The following is a 17,858-nucleotide window of genomic DNA, read 5'->3' as shown; positions in this document are numbered from 1 at the left end:
TGTGTCTGTCTGTGTGTGTCTGTCTGTGTGTGTGTGTGTGTGTGTCTGTCTGTGTGTGTCTGTCTGTGTGTGTCTGTCTGTCTGTGTCTGTCTGTCTGTGTCTGTCTGTGTGTGTCTGTGTGTGTCTGTCTGTGTGTGTCTGTCTGTGTGTGTCTGTCTGTGTGTGTCTGTCTGTGTGTGTCTGTCTGTCTGTCTGTGTGTGTCTGTCTGTCTGTCTGTGTGTCTGTGTGTGTGTCTGTGTGTGTGTCTGTGTGTGTGTCTGTGTGTGTGTCTGTGTGTGTGTCTGTGTGTGTGTCTGTGTGTGTGTCTGTGTGTGTGTCTGTGTGTGTGTCTGTGTGTGTGTCTGTGTGTGTGTCTGTGTGTGTGTGTGTGTGTCTGTGTGTGTGTCTGTGTGTGTGTCTGTGTGTGTGTGTCTGTGTGTGTGGAGGAGTTTCGCACCGGGGCCCCATGGATTCTGTGTACACCACTGCTTGTTGAGCTGGTCATTTGAAAAGTAGATCATGCCACAAAAAAAAAAAAGTGTGGGCACCCCTTATCTTGAGAGATTAAAATGTTGCAGTCGATTGAAACTAAAACTTCCTATTTAGACTAGTTTTGGTTCATCTCAAAGAATAAAAAATAAATAAATACTGTACCTCTTGATTCGTGTTTGAGAGTTCTCTATATGCTGTTACAATAGTCTTGAATTTTAAGTCAATATTCTTTGCTTTACAAATGCCATACATAGAACACATCATAATCTGGAAAGACAAAAAAATATATATAATTCTAATAACATAACTCACTGCAATTAGAGCTCATGGGATATAATGCATATCTTCTGAGTAACCAATGTCAATGCATAGATATGCAGTGATCAAAGCCTGTATAAATCATTGTATTAACATAACCGAATAGTATAAAATCTTAAAGTAAAGTGTAAGATAACATGTATTAAAGATAAAAGTTTCACGAAAAATTAGATGTTAGCGTAAGGAACAATGCTATTTGTACAATTACTCATAAATAATAAAAATAAAAATAAAACAACAACGCCCAAACTGGTAATTACAAGAATAACATGCGTAACAGTAATTATGTGCTTTAAGTCAGGATTAATTTGTAAAAAAAAAAAAAACTGTAAAGATTTTAAAAGTGAATAGTTTGCGTGTTAAAAAGCTGCAGTGACTGAGCAATACATGTATAATCTTAAGAGCAACTAGGTGTGTTATGCGCATACTTAGCCTAGCATGTTATACCACAAAACGACATCTAATAGCCTGTTATCTTCACGTAATATCTTTAACCCCTTAAGGACGGAGCCAAATGTACACGTTGTGAACGAAACAAAATGTAAACAAAACCTGGCATTTGCGCTATATGTCTGTCCAACCGTAATTCACCTCTTTCATATTAAATGCACCCACCCTTATTATATATAATTTTATTCAGGGGAAACAGGGCTTTCATTTTATATCAAATATTTAGCTATGAAACATAATTTAATATGAAAAAAATGAGAGAAAATAAGATTTTTTTTATTTTTTTAGTTCTACATGGCATTTTAACTGTCAATGTCATAATACTGTTTGCTTTTACTGCAATAAAATACACATATTTGTATTCAGCAAAGTCTCACGTGTAAAACAGTACCCCCTATGTACAGGTTTTATGGTGTTTTGGGAAGTTACAGGGTCAAATATAGCGTCTTACATTTGAAATTGAAATTCGTCAGATTGGTTACGTTGCCTTTGAGACTGTATAGTAGCCCAGGAAATAAATTTACACCCATAATGGCATACCATTTGCAATAGTAGACAACCCAAGGTATTGCAAATGGGGTATGTCCAGTCTTTTTTAGTAGCCATTTGGTCACAAACACTGGCCAAAGTTAGCGTTCGTATTTGTTTGTGTGTGAAAAATGCAAAAAACTAAAAAGACTGGACATACCCCATTTGCAATACCTTGGGTTGTCTACTATTGCAAATAGTATGCCATCATAGGGGTAATTTTCATTCTTGGGCTACCATAGGGTCATAAAGGCAACGTAAGCAATCTGGCGAATTTTAATGTGAAAAAAATGAAACACAAGCCTTATATTTGACGCTGTAATTTTTGAAAACATTTAATTTGCTAGCACTATATTTAACACTATAACTTTCCAAGACACCATAAAACCTGTACATGGGGGGTACTGTTTTACTCGGGAGACTTCGCTGAACACAAATATTAGTGTTTCAAAACAGTAAAAAGTATTGCATCAATAATATCGTCCGTGTAAGTGCTGTTTGTGCGTGAAAAATTCAAAAAACGTCACTTTTACTGGCGATATCATTGTTGTAATACATTTTACTGTTTTGAAACACTAATATTTGTGTTCAGCGAAGTCTCCCGAGTAAAACAGTACCCCCCATGTACAGGTTTTATGGTGTCTTGGAAAGTTATAGTGTTAAATATAGTGCTAGCAAATTAAATTCCCTATACTTTCGGCATGGGTTGTCAGGCAGGTCCCGCTAATTGTAATTAATTAGGATACCTAATTATGTAAAAATATTACATAAATATATGTGTAGAATTAATATATGTATATATATATATACATATGTGTATATATATATATAATTTGTTTTTTAAATATTTTTATTTATATATAGGTATATATATAGTGATATATACGTATATATTTAGTGATATATACGTATATATATTATTTTGTTCTACGTGTATTTTGATATAAATATATATATATTAATATCACAATACAGTTAGAACGAAATAAAACACATCTATATATTTTTTTATATGTTTTTTTTATTTTTTTTACGTATTTACATATTTTTTATATTATATATAAATATATATATAACAATAATTATATATATATATTTAATCAGAATCAGTCTATGTGTAATTTGATAATATATATATATATATTATTAAAATACACCTAGACAGTGTATGCGTGTGTGTGTGTATATGTGTGTATATATATACTTAGATCATATATATATAATATAATTTTTTTTTTTACACTTATTTTAATTTGATTTCCAGCCAGCAGGGGGACTAAATGTCATTACAGTTTGTCCCCCTGCTGGCATTGCTGCAGCCAGCTATCCCGGCCATGTGATTGTGAGGTCCTCGCAAGGACCTCACTCTCACATGGCCCGGGGGGGGCTGAAGAGGACGGAGGTGCTGCGGGGGGCTCCCTGGGAGTCCCCCCAACCGCGATCGCCGGCGTGGGATCGCCGGCGACCGGGTAAGTAACAAAAAACCGGAGGGCGTACAATTACGCCCTGCGGCGTTTAGAGCCGCTTTAAAAAAGGACGTAATTGTACGCCCTCCGGTCTTAAGGGGTTAAAAATGTGCATTGTTTACCTATCCCCCACTGTATTTATTGTTTTGAAACCAGCATATGGAATGCCGTTGGGGCACCGTATGCATGTATGTTACCACCACTGCAAAAAAAAAAAAAGCTGCAGTGAAAAAAAATGCCTATAGCAATTTTATAAGCATATTGTATAGTGTGGTGAAGGCTTGCAACAACATTCAAAGGAAATGGCACCTGTTACAGCTTCTTTTGAACTCCCAACCCCCATAAATGCTATAGAGCTTATACTGAGGTAAAATGTGGAGCAACGGTAAGCTTAAATTCACTTATTTTTTGTCTGCCAAAAAAAGAAAGCCATGGTGTCCCCCATGCATTCAATGTAAACAGTGAAAACGTAAAAATGAATACATAAATAAACATTGTGGGTTATTATGTGTGTGTAAAAAAAAAAAGGATACAATTCGTATCTTGTAATACCTTTTTTATTGGACTAACAGAACTTTTTTAATGACAAGCTTTCGGGAGAATCTCCCTTTCTCAAGTCTGAAGCATTTCTAAGCAAGGCGACACATAGAATTCAAAGTTGAGTTGTGATACAGGGGTTAAAGGGATAAGACAGGGTTGATAGAACATAGGCACCATTCTTGCAAAGAGGGTCCTAATTATATTGTGCGAAAATCAGAGTGGAGGGGGGGAGAGAAAAAAAAAAACAAGCGAACAATGCAGAAGATGGTGTTAGAAGGGGGGAGTATTAATATAAAGAATGCATGCATTACAATACAAGAGTTACAGGATATGCATGAATGCCTATATCCAGCATACAAACTCTCACTCATGTACATATATACAAGTAGTGCATATGTACAAGTATACACAAGAATATACACACTATACACAAGTACATACAATATACATATAAATACAACCAAATGCCCAAATATATGTACATGCACACCTACACATCCATCCACACACAAGCACCAATACATGTACCTAAACATATACCAATGTGCCTGCACATACATAGACATATGTACACATACACGCATGCATGTATATATACACTTTATACATACACACAAATACATAAATGCATAAACACATATACATACACACAAACACATACTTGTATGTTGATAGAATAAACATATTGGAATGCATTTTAAAATGTTGATACATATGACAGAACAGTAAGATAATGCTGGGGGAGTGTTGGTAGTGAGGCAGGAAACCCAAATCAATATTTAGTACTCTATTATTCTTTATTTTGGTAGTGCATGTACAAGCATGTATATGGTAGGTTGTACTGAAAAATATTCATTGCAGGACATAGCAATAAAACATTGTATTAGAAAACACTTTGCACTTTTTTGGATATGAAAGTCTAGCTAATAGACTGTACATTCTTATTTCAACATAAGCATTTAGTGTTAGGCTAGTTCTGTCTTGTAATGTATTTGAACCTTTGACTTTGACATCCCCCCACATCTAAACGTTTTAATAATGAATTTTAAATGTAAAGATTAATTCTTGCGGTTTGTTATGATTTTAATATTTGCAACCAGATTAAGATTTCATATTTCTCTCAAGATCAATAATCTCAGTCAATCGAATGCTAAAACCATTTGAAGGCTACTGCGCATGCTCAGCAAAATGCAGCGTTGCGACAATCAGATGGTCTCTCTAAAACCATCTAAGTGAGATAGTGGAGTTTTAATCCACTATTTTGTCAAAGTGCCTGTAGAGGCATTTTACCCTGCACTGTTTTCAGCTGCAGGGTTTAATTGGGTGAGTTACTGCATCCAGACCATTTACTTCATTGAGATGACTATAGAGTCTCTTTCAATTGTTTTATGTAACAATAGCATGCATTTGCTTAAACATCAGTATTTGTTACCTAAACAACATATCTTTAAAAAAAAACTAAAAACTGCAACAGTCCTCTACACTGGACCCTCACCGGGCACCAATCCTTCTCTTATGCGGTGTGATGCCGATTTCGCCAGGCTGACTAATACCGTATTAATGATGCAGCTGGAATTGGAGTTACACCTCCTAATAGCAATATAAAATATCTCAGTATGTGCACAGTTTCATATTGAAAATTTGTACATACAGAAACTAAGCACCAAGACCAATTCAAATCACTGGTTATGGTGCTTGAAGAAAAAAAAATAGAAAAAAAAAATAGCTTAAGCAATCAATTAAAAGAAAAAAGAAATACGATTTGCCGTATTTATCGGCGTATAACACGCACTTTTTTTCACTAAAAATAGGGGGGAAATCGTGGGTGCGTGTTATACGCCGATATCCCATAATTACTTACCACCTGTCTTCAAGCGTGGGCCGGCTTCACAGCGCGCACCGCGGTACTGGAACTTCAATTTCAGGTTCCGGTTTCTGGCGGTACTGAAAGGAAGTGTGCACACTTCCTTTCAGTCCCGCCGGAAACCGGAACCTGAAATTGAAGTTCCTGTACCGCGGTGCGCGCTGTGAAGCCGGCCCACGCTTGAAGATAGGTAAGTAATTATGGGACAAGGGGACGGGGGGGAGAATACTATGGGTGGGGAGGGGAATACTATGGGTGGGGAGGGGAGGGGGGGGGAGAATACTATGGGTGGGGAGGGGAGGAGAATACTATGGGTGGGGAGGGGAGGTGGGAGAATACTATGGGTGGGGAGGGGAGGGGAGAATACTATGGGTGGGGAGGGGAGGGGGGAGAATACTATGGGTGGGGAGGGGAGGGGGGGAGAATACTATGGGTGGGAGGGGAGGGGGGGAGAATACTATGGGTGGGGAGGGGAGGGGGGAGAATACTATGGGTGGGGAGGGGAGGGGGGGAGAATACTATGGGTGGGGAGGGGGGAGAATACTATGGGTGGGGAGGGGGGGAGAATACTATGGGTGGGGAGGGGGGGAGAATACTATGGGTGGGGAGGGGGGGAGAATACTATGGGAGGGGAGGGGGGAGAATACTATGGGAGGGGAGGAGAGGGGGAGAATACTATAGGTGGGGAGGGGAGGGGGGAGAATACTATGGGAGGGGAGGGGGGGGAGAATACTATGGGAGGGGAAGGGGGAGAATACTATGGGAGGGGAGGGGGAGAGAATACTATGGGAGGGGAGGGGGGGAGAATACTATGGGAGGGGAGGGGGGGAGAATACTATGGGAGGGGGGGGAGAATACTATGGGAGGGGGGAGAATACTATGGGAGGGGAGGGGGGGAGAATACTATGGGAGGGGAGGGGGGAGAATACTATGGGAGGGGAGGGGGGAGAATACTATGGAAGGGGGGGGGAGAATACTATGGGAGGGGGGGAGAATACTATGGGGGGGGATACTATGGGAGGGGGGGAGAATACTATGGGAGGGGTTGGAGAATACTATGGAAAGGGGGGGGGAAATACTATGGAAAGGGGGGGACGACACTATGGGATGAGGGGGGGGGGGATACTATGGGACGGGGGGAAATTTCCTGGAATTTCCTTCTAAAAATGAGGTGCGTGTTATACGCCGGTGCGTGTTATACGCCGATAAATACGGTAAATAAAAAAGTTTTTAAAATCCTAATAAAAAAAATAATGGATTTTATCCACCCTGTTTGTGATGTATCCTGGAACTGAATGACTCCATCTTGATTTCCTGTCAATTATTGTTACAAGATCTGCCCTTGCAGACCTGCTACATAGATTTCTTATTTTTTAACCTGGAAAAAGCACATATTTTTCGCTTTAAATGCCCAATGCATATACATAAAAACACCCAATTTGTTAACACCAAAAAAATGCATTAAAATGAATTCAGTTATAAATGCTGTTGTACTCCTTACAAACACAGATTGGATTACCTGATCTAAATGTCTGTCCCTCATAAGTTCGTTTTCGTGCTGCATGGTATGTTGGAAAAGAGTCCAGATAATATGCTCTAGGTCAGCATGATCAGATAAAAGTCTGGAACATAGACTTTTCAACCTCAAATACGCCAAGCGGTACACTGAAAATAAGCCTCCACAAGATTAGATTGCGTTTAAACGTGTGACATATAATCTAAACACAAAGGAAGAAAGGATCTATACAATTTCATTGCTGCACTAGCAAGACAGAAAACATCTTTGTAATCTACAATCACCGTGAGTGGATTAAAGTTGAATAGTTTCTATAGGAGTAGTTTCCACTCAGGTACATCTATTATAGTCATTATAACAAACTTGAAAAATTCTGCTTATTCATTTAAGAAGTGTTCTAAAACACTAGGGGTTATGTGTAAAATCTATCTCAACTGTTTTCATATTTGTGCCAGTTTTCTGCATGTGTCATTTTCTTATGAATAAAGCCATTACTACATCATTTTATACATTATACATTTAGACACCTTTTTTCAACTTTTCTGTAATGCGCCAAATCATACGTGTTTCTGCCTCTTTCAAACGTTTCAAATTCTTTTTGTCCCCTGATAATTTTACCACTGATTACTTTCACAACGTAAGACAAATAAGAAAAACAAAATGTGCATTTGCAATTTGAAGGACTGCTTTTTATTGCTTGAATCTAAAATGAAGACAATGAAAGACCCTTACTTGTTATATAAAACACTATTTAGAAAACAACAGAGAAAGATTTGTTGATAAAATAAGGTTTTTTTGTTGTGTTTTTTTAATAAGGGGAGAAAAAAGTGCCAACATGGAACAGGAAAATTATAGTAGATAGTAGGTGCAGTAAGAAATATTTGACCCAAACAAGGTAATAAATAGGGGAAATAGGAAAAGCTCCAGAAAAGCAATCTAAAATTAAAACACAGCACTTTTCATACATAGCCTCTATTATGATTTATTTATTTTTTAAATTGCACTAATCATTGATTGTTTTTTTGGGGGAATGTGGGAATCCAGAACCTTAAAAAATGTGGACTGTAACATTAAAAACAAATTGTGGAAATATCTATACAGATGAAGCTTACCTTTTTTGTAAAACAAAGAAAGTGATTTAGATTTCTGCTGATGTGGAGATGCATGAAGTCCATTAATATTTGATGGGGTGGTAGGAGCTGTAGAAGAATGACTGTTTGGTCTTGAAGGTGAAAGATACCTAGAAATTTCAAACCACACATAACATCTTGTTTAGTTTCAATATTCTACTGTACGAGGGACACTAGTCAACATAATCGCTACAGAACTATAGTATGCTGTAGTGCGTTGGGTGCCCTCAGTCCTTCTTGTCTAAATTGGTACAATAAAGTGGCTGTTCATACTTACACATTTGAGGAACAATTCATATTGGATTTTTGAATAGTTTTGTGAGAGTGATAATGTGAAGACAAAATGGTGATCCTGTTTGCTGTGACACTGTACAATTTTGATACATTATAATTCGTTAAAATAAGTATGGCAGACCAGAGAGCGCTCTCCTTCATTTTGATATTTCATATTGAGCTTTGGAGTAGCACTTGGGAAATTACGTTTGAAATAGTTTGTTAAGAGGAGATGTGCATGTCCATTTATATATAATTTCACCAATTATTATTTTGCATTGTACATTTAGATTTCTTTTTAGGCTTTCAAAAGCTGAAGAAAAATGACTGTCACAACTTCTATTGTACACTGCACATTACAAAACAAAATTTTACAGTACACAAAAGTTAAACCATAGGATACCGGGGGCGTGGCTGACTGAGCAGGAAGAAAGACGTGCTTGAGAGGAGCTCTGCAACAGAGGCCGAAAATCAGCAAACTAAAATACTTAAACAGCTCCAACAGGCACCAAACAAATCCAATTGCCATTATGGGGCGTAAAAACAAACAAAAAAAACCTACTGGAGACCCGAAAACTGCCTGATATCAGGCTCTAGTTTGAGCGGCCTAGCCCGCGGGTTGTGCCCCAGATGGCGCCTGCAGCGCAGAGTGAGGATGAGGCATCGCAAGATGCAGAGCGACCCACAGGGGCCACCCTAGCTAGCTGCACCAACAGCGAGTCCGAATCCGACGAAGACTCGTCGCCAGCAACGAAAAGACACACAAAACACCTCTTGCCGGAAATGCGGCAGGTGTGCAAAGCGGACCTGCGAGCAACCCAAGCTGAGCTGGGGACTCTGGGCAATGGAATCAAGGAAGTGGAGTCCAGAGACGGAGCAAGGGAACAATGGCTACAGACCGCTCAAGAGGAGATCCAAGACCTCGCCCAACAAATCCAAAAGCTTACCAAGACTGACTGTGTTGGAGTCAAGGCACAGAGGAAAGAATATCCGCCTCAGAGGGGTATTGGAATGGATCTCGGGAGAAGATGTCCTGCCCTTCCTCAACTGCCTACTGTCCCACATGGAAACAAAGAGAGGTGCTGCCCCGAAGATGGTGACATCGGCATTCCGGATCCGCAAAGTCGCATCTTCCCCAGGGGACACACCCAAAGACACTATTGCAGTAACTAAAGACATTGCGGCTAGGGCTGCCATTATGTCCGGGTCGAGAGATTCTAAGTGTCCGATTCGAGGGTTGCAATGTAGCCATTTATGGGGACCTTCCGTTCGCTGTGCTAGCGGCAAAACGGCAGCTAGGCCCAGTCGCTGGACGGGAGGCAGGAAACAAGTATAAGTGGGGAGTGGCCGGATCATGGTGGTCCAGAGGGGAGGGGAGAGGAGATACTGACCCTACCCCCCCAGTGGAGACCAGGCGACATTTCTCCAGCGCCTACAAATAACTGACGCAGACCCAGTGTGGGCCCATAAGGCCAAGACCAGCACAAAACGCTGACTCACCATACCCCCGACACATACAGTCGCAGCACAGACCACACCATGCCCACTTTCATAAGAAGAACACAGGGGGTCAAGCCGACAGTTGACTGGCACAAGATTACCCGAGCGGGGGAGAACCAACCCACACAAACCATAACACAATTTAAAGGAACACTATAGGGTTAGGAACACAAACATGTATTCCTGACCCTATAGGTTAAAACCACCATCTAGCCCCCCTGGACCCCTCATGCCTCCTTAAATATAGCAAAATCCTACTGTATTCAAGTCTGAAGCTGTAACTCTGCAAGCAGTCTGCTGACATCAGCAGAAGTGGTGGCCTGATCCAATAACAATGCTTCCCCATAGGATTGGCAGAGACTGACAAGAAGGCAGATCAGGGGCAGAGTCAGCACAATTCAAACACAGCCCTGGCCAATCAGCATCTCCTCATAGAGATGAACTGAATCAATGAATCTCTATGAGGAAAGTTCAGTGTCTGCATGCAAAGGGAGGAGACACTTAATGTTTAGATGCATTTTAGGCAGCCATGACCCAGGAAAGATCTCCAACAGCCATCTGAGGAGTGGCCAGTGGAGTTACCACTAGGCTGTAATGTAAACACTGCATTTTCTCTGAAAATACAGTGTTTACAGCAAAAGGCCTAAATGTAATGATTCTCCTCACCAGAACAAATCCAATAAGCTGTAGTTGTTCTGATGGCTATAGTGTCCTTTTTTTTTTATATAATTCTTTATTTTTGTTGTGCTTGTTGTGTACAGGCAGCCTGCATTGCCACGACAACGAATGCAAGCGTTCCATCATACATAATATGACATTAACATGGCAAATACGTTACATGCACCTTTTGGTATTGATGTTAGTAAACTTTTGAAAAGTTGTAAAGTTAAATATTAGTTAGCAGTACAGTAAAACAGGTTAGCTCAAACAAGGCTAATAATGGCTCACGGACCAGTTTGTGTGTACCGAAGGTTGAGCGTCTTTGGGATAATACGCGGAGCGGTTTCAGGGGCCTGCATAGTAGCGGTATATAGCCAACCTGCCTATTATCTAATATGTAATCGTGTTGGACATGGTAGGTCTATAGGGTTTCTCTGTAAACGCTATTTGAAACAGTAACCATTCAACTTGGCTAAACTATAACTATAACGACTGCCCGTCTCGGAGCATTATCGGTAGGGTTTTATGTTATCTCGGGGCAGTGAATGCTATGAGCCTCCTGTGATCGTTTAGTGCGGGACAGCAGCGTGTGCGGTTAAGGCACAGGAGGCGGAGCACCCCTTTAAACTTATTACTAAGAGCTGAGATCAAAGTTAGGGGTGGGGGGTAGACAGAAAGGGGTACGTGTACCCCTGAGCCAGCGGGTAGAGGTTTGGTGAGACGTGTCTCCAGGGACAGCTATCTGCTTGCGCTTTGTGCGTGCTTAAGTATTAAGTCAACAGGGAAACATTGCAGTACAATGAAACATTGCAGTATATAAAACATTAACTTGGGTAAAAAACATTGCAGCATGCAGTGCGTGGCTGTGTAGGACAGTCAGGTCTTCTCGATGGCGGCTGCTTCGTTCCGTTGGGTAGCCGGTATAAAAGGGCGGATAGTGGCCAGGTCCCATGTTGGTGGCTTTGGCTTAGGTGCTGGTGGATGCGTCCCCGTCTCCACAGGGGGGGGGGGGGGGGGGGGGGGGGAGTCCCAGTTGTTGTAGAACGGAGCCCAATTCAAATATGTCGGCAACTCTAAGAGTCCCAGTCTCGTGAGGTATCATAAGGCTCCGTGGTGCTCCCCATCTGTAGGGTCTTTTATGGTGTATCAACACTGTGGTAAGTGGTCTCATGGATCTTCGCCATGTCATTGTGGCCCTGGATATGTCCGAGTAGAACAATAAAGAGTGTCCCTCAAATTGATAAGGAGTGGTGTTGCGGACCGCTGATAGGAAGGCCTGTTTGTCTGGGCCGTGCTGAAAACGCACTATTACATCCCTGCAGTGTTGCTGGGAGCTCGCCTGCGGTTGCGGTAATCTGTAGCATCCCTCCAGAAACATGGCTTTAGCTTGTTTTGGCGCGAATAGGCTGGATATTAGCCTTCTGAAGAGATGGGGGATTTCTGCAGTTGTAACACTGTCAGCCAGGCCCCTTACTTTGACGTTGTTCCATCGCCTGCGATCTTCCATCGCTGCAACTTGGTGCCGGGTTTGGACCAATTCGTTCTTGATCTTAGTCAGCTCACCCTCTAGGCTGTTGATGCGGGCTTCGTGTGCCGCTGTGCTGATTTCTGTGTCCTGTAATCTCACCGACACCCCATGTATTTCCTCTTTAAAGGAATTGATGTCTGCCGCAATATATCGGCGTAGATCTTCCAGGAGGGCTTTTAGTCGGTCTTCAGTGACAGGCGGGTTGCTTAGTGCCTTGGGCTTGCTTGTTCTCTGCGCCTCCGCCATCATGTCCAGGTTGGATAGTGAGTCTTCACTGGACGATCTGAACAGTGCGTCGGAGAGCGGCGCCATGACAGGTCTCAGGGACGCTTGCGGCCTCCACAAGAGTTCGCCAATATCGGCGGTATTTGGTTGTTTTTCCGTCCGGTATTTTTTGCTTTTGCGCCCCATTGTTTGAGGAGGACGGTAGGGCTGATGTGAAAGGGGAAGTTGGGCATAAACAGCATTAACAGCCCATTTTCTCCCGGCTTGAACGGAGCTCCTGAGAGACACGTCTTGTCAGTTCGGCTGCTGGCTCCGCCCCCCTATAGTGTCCTTTTAAGATAAGCTTGCCTATATTTTGTAAATAGTTTATGTGAACCAGTTTCAGTTTAAATGTTCTCTAACTTACCAGGCAGAGTTACCTGGTAAAAAGAGGGATGACAACACAGAATAGACCACACTAGCCTATGATGCAAACCAACAGAGGGCCATTCACTAAGACATACCCCTATAGTGTACAAAAATATGTCGTAAAGTAGGTACTGACTAAACTATGACGTTGCTGTATCATAGATTTACCATTGTTTGTACCACCCTACTAGTCTCACACTACGATACAGTGGTATTTCTATGTGTGAAAACTCAATAAAATACAAACTGGGGGAAAAAAAAAAAGTTAAACCACTCTGCTCCATCAAATAAATCAAAACGGTATGAGGGATAAAGTGCAAAGAAAGTGCAGGACAGCCACTCCCAAAAAGGGATCACTCCCAATCCCCAAAACGTAATACAAATATGCAGACAGTATAGTACAAAGACATATACCAGTGGGGGGCGCCACAATCACAAATCGTGTGTATATTTACCATATATATTGCATGGTGATCATATAAAAGGAGGAATAAAAAACATACATAGTGAAGTATTTAATGACATAAAATCTCTAAAACAACATACAAAATATACACTCACAAAAAAGGTGGCACAAAGAGGCTTATGTCTAGTTGTGCAAAAGCGCTTGTCAACCTCTCATGGGTTTTGGTGTCCCTTTAAATATAGTTCCAATGTCGATGCCTCTCAGAGAAAATCAGCCGGGCAAGGAGATAATGGACAAACAAACTAACATTCTCATGGACAATTTGTATAATTCTAGCACAACTTTACTTTCACAAATAAACCATACACCGTATATAAAATAGCAAATCATGGAAGACATCCTAGAGCAGGCAAGGGAGCCGCCGAAGCTCCCCCTACTATGAGTGTATCCTGCCTTGTCCCCAGCCACTTTTGGCTACCGCAGAGCCCTGAAGCCTCTGACGAGGGTGCTCCAATCTCAGAAGGTTAGATTCTATCAGTATTAGATGACAACAGGGGTTATTAGCCTACACATCATTGAGCCCCTTCCTAGTTTGCACCCATAGAGACTTTGTGGAACTGGGCCATGAACTTCAACTTCCCGCCATCAATATGTGTTGGCCAAATCTCCTAGATCGATTGGGGCATTACTTAAATTGAGTTTCCATTCCTGTACATAGTTTCTGCTCATTTTAGCTCGCAAAACAAAAAAAACAAATATATATATATATTTTTTTTTAAAAAGAGCAAACCAGAGAAGAAAAAAAAAAAAAAAAAAATAAAAAAATAAAAAAAATAGAAAGAGCAACAATGAAGAAAAAACACGCGTAAAAATAAGAAAAATTCGGAAATAAAAAGAAAGAAAACGATATATATTTTTTTTTATCACGTCTGCATGAGAAATAGGTGATCTGGAACTTGAGGGGACAGTATAACTATCACTAGGCCTCCACTTGGCTCACCCATAACATGCTGCACCGACCTTTTCAACTTGGCAGTTGCTCAGATGCACCTGAGAATGCAACCACAATATACCTCACCCCCACCCTGGACTGCCACAGCAGTTGCCCAAGCTCTACGAGAGGGTTAAATTTCACTGTTTACTGCAGATTGGGCAAGTTCTGGTATTCCCCTACAAAACTGACCCTAGGATGGGCTTGCAGCCTCTCTCATCCATTATAACTCTTAACGCCCCGCAGTCACCTATAATTCTGAATCCAGACAGAACACCCTCGTGGCTACACCCTTGGCACGGGAATGTATAGCATAACAGTTGTATACTGCCACTATCTTCTATCATTCACTATTTGTGGTAACCACTCGACAGAACAGGTTCAGCAAAAACTTTTGGCCACCTGCTCGTTACCATGCACTTGTATGTCTGAGGCCAAGAATTTCCCCGTATATCGTGACCCCACTGAACACTTAGACATAATTGGGGGTCTACTCCCCTTTACTGTGTATTACACTACTTTTTATTACTGCATACTTTTGCATTGCATTCACAATTATATTTGATTGTTGGGTGGTGGGTGGGATATTCACACTTTATCTGCACTTCAAACACTACACTCAGATCCCCACCCAAACCCAAACATTGTTATTTTACAGAAAGAAGGAAAGAGCATTGAGGAGTTTGAAAACTATCGTCCAATTTCACTATTTAATGTAGATATCAACGACCAGGTTTTAGGCTCCCCCCCCCCCCCCCCCCCCAATAGCCAAATGCCAAATAGAGAGATCCATGACAACACCATACAAGCCTTGTCTCTGATAGATCAGGCACTGTATTCTACAAGGGGGCCTTCTCTTCTTCTTCACAGATGTGGAGAAGGCTTTCGAAATGGTCAGTTGGGACTTCCTCTTTGCCATACTGAGGACTATGGGTATGGGCCAACACATGCAAAAATGGATACAAGCTCTATAATCCTCACCTACTGCCAGAGTGCACATCAACAGGGTGTACTCAGAGCCCTTCCCTATATGTAATGGAAGTATGCAGGCATGCCCCCTGTAGCCCCTGCTCTTCATCCTTGCCCTTGAACCATTCTTATAGGCAATCAGAGAGAACCCGGATATCAGAGTGGTGGAGGTGGAACAGGACCACCGTAAAGTGGCAGCATACGCCAACGACGTACTCTTTTTTTTTTTTTCAATCCTGAAACTTCCCTACCAGTAATAATGGCAAAATGTAAAATCGTATAGTGAATTTTCAAACAGAGATCAATTTTTCTAAATCCACTATCCTAGACTTTAACTTACCACTGAGGCTTGCTGACCCGATCCGTCAGAAATGCGGCTATTAAATACCTGGGAATCCCGCTTACGAAAGACCCGACACGTCTATATCAAAACAATTTCATACTCTTGCTAAACACCATCCCAAAAAAACCTGGCTGAGTGAGTTCTGCCTCACATCTCCTGAATATATTGCCAAGAGACTTTTTATTTTTTTATTTTTAAACTCTTCCAATTACCAAACCTTCAGCATTCCTTACCTCATTATGCATCAAATTTATCTGGAAGGGTGCCAGACCCAGGCAGAGATTTTCGCAGGTGACCCCAAACCAGGGGACATTTTTTCCATCCATGACTTTAAGCTTGGAACAGCCTGCCTACCCCCATCCGACTCTCCCCTAGTCTTCAATCATTTAAGAAGTTCCTCAAAATCTATCAGAAATCCTTATGGCATCCGACAGCAACTTCTATGTCAAAAATCTGTCTCCCAAAAAGGGCCACACTGCACTGTAACCTCCAGTTCTGCTATTTTTCCACCATGTTTGTTTGCTATCCCCCTTGATGCTCTTTCTATTGTGTCTTCATACCCCTCCTCCTCTAGACTGTAAGCTCTTTGAGCAGGGTCCTCATCAACCCATTGTTCCTGTACCATTTTGTAATAGTCTCATTTATTTTTTTACAATATTGTAAAGTGCTATGGAATAAGTTGGCGCTATATGAATACCAATAATAATAGTCGACCAGGCCTCCTGTGTGCCTGACGGGGGAACCCCTTATTTCCACCAATTGAGCACCCTCCCCTCCTTTCTCAGAATCCAAGCAGATTTACCTATGCTAATAAGATAAAATAGTAGCAATCCCCCTTCTCCTGAGTGCTCTAATAGTAAAAAGGAAAAATCAACATGGCAACGGGTATGAAAGAGGAAATTGTGAGGAAGCTGAAATTGCACTGTATATGGGCAGTGTTAAACTTCAGCTGTTCGGCTGACATAAGAGTATTATTGAGAATTGTCTAGCTAGATATTTTAGAGCTGAATTAACAAAATCTATGAATTGTTTTTAGTTCTATTTATACTTAGTCATATTTTTACTGCTCCTAAGCTTGATGGATTTAAAAAATACATTGCAAGGGATAATACCATACAGTTTCATTAACATTAGCAAAGCTATTTGCTGAAGTGTGAACCATCATAATTTCAATATGGGAAAAAATCAGATATGTATTCAATTTGATTATTTTGGCCTAAAATTTGAGATTCACTTTGAAGTCTCAACTCACACTTTAATGAATAACCCTATGTGAAAATCAAATCTTAATGGTACACTCCACTGCAGTCCTTTAGGTGCATGGAGCGGTCTTTTAAGCACTAGTTTAATAGCTTTAATCTATTACTTTAATGTGGGTGTAAATCTAGAATAAGCAATGACTAAGATGTGTCACAGTTTCTATTCACCAGATATAGACACAGACTAGCTGCCACTTTACTTACAAGTCTGCTGCAGTGTGATTGTGTTGCAGCGGCTGTTGTAGATTAGAAGTTCCCTCATGATGATCAATTGATCCCTCCCGATCCTTGGTTTGTCTGATGAGATCAAACAGAGGAGAGTCCTAGAAAGAAAAAAAGAAAATACAACACAGGATAAAAAAACATAAATTAGGATAAATAATCACAGATATATATATATATATTTCATAAGTCAGGATAAATAATCACAATTACATATTGCTCATAATGATAATATATACAACTTGCACGCAGTAAAGGGCATATCAACCACGCATACAAACAGTGCAAGGATGAGCACCATCCAGAGTAATCAGTAATCACACATATGGACACTATATTAAATATTAAAAAAAGCATATTTATAAAAAAAACTATTTCTAATTGACTCACTCTATACAAATCTGGTAGCAAGCAAATTAATTCATTTAAATGCATTTGTGTTTTGCAGGTGATTATACAGAAATCTGTACAATGTGCTCACTGGCACAGGCAGCTAGACAGCCGTCAATTCTGTCTTATCAATCATCCGCTGTTCGGTTGCATCTGGACATGCTGAAAACCGGTCTACATTCAGTTCAAGTAAAAAGAGGGAATCGGGGGCACACCCAGAACATGCATTTCTCAGCAATACTGCTGAAGTAGAGACTAAACTGTATACAAAATACAGATTAACAGCGCACACACAAAAATACAGTTTTACAAGGCTACTTAAAGTCACCTATCTCAGCACTATTTAGTTTTTCCCACACGTTGGAATTAGTGTAGGACCCACCGATATTGGGGTACAAG

General features: G+C 40.9%; 1 protein-coding gene across 1 annotated transcript in view; it reads right to left on the bottom strand.

Annotated features, from left to right (window-relative positions):
* RB1 (RB transcriptional corepressor 1) overlaps positions 1–17,858 on the bottom strand; it is a 223,751-nt gene that overhangs the window by 24,786 nt on the left and 181,107 nt on the right. Inside the window, exons 18-21 of the mRNA XM_063426003.1 lie at positions 17,052–17,170; positions 8,268–8,395; positions 7,159–7,304; positions 636–740 (exon numbers count right to left, since the gene is read on the bottom strand). Of these exons, the coding sequence (XP_063282073.1) occupies positions 636–740; positions 7,159–7,304; positions 8,268–8,395; positions 17,052–17,170 (498 nt within the window). The remainder of the gene's footprint in view (positions 1–635; positions 741–7,158; positions 7,305–8,267; positions 8,396–17,051; positions 17,171–17,858) is intronic.

The sequence above is a fragment of the Pelobates fuscus genome, chromosome 1 (genome assembly GCF_036172605.1).
Source record: "Pelobates fuscus isolate aPelFus1 chromosome 1, aPelFus1.pri, whole genome shotgun sequence".
Lineage (NCBI taxonomy): Eukaryota > Metazoa > Chordata > Amphibia > Anura > Pelobatidae > Pelobates > Pelobates fuscus.
Note: the sequence above shows the minus strand (reverse complement) of the source record. Positions and strands in the feature narration are given on the sequence as shown.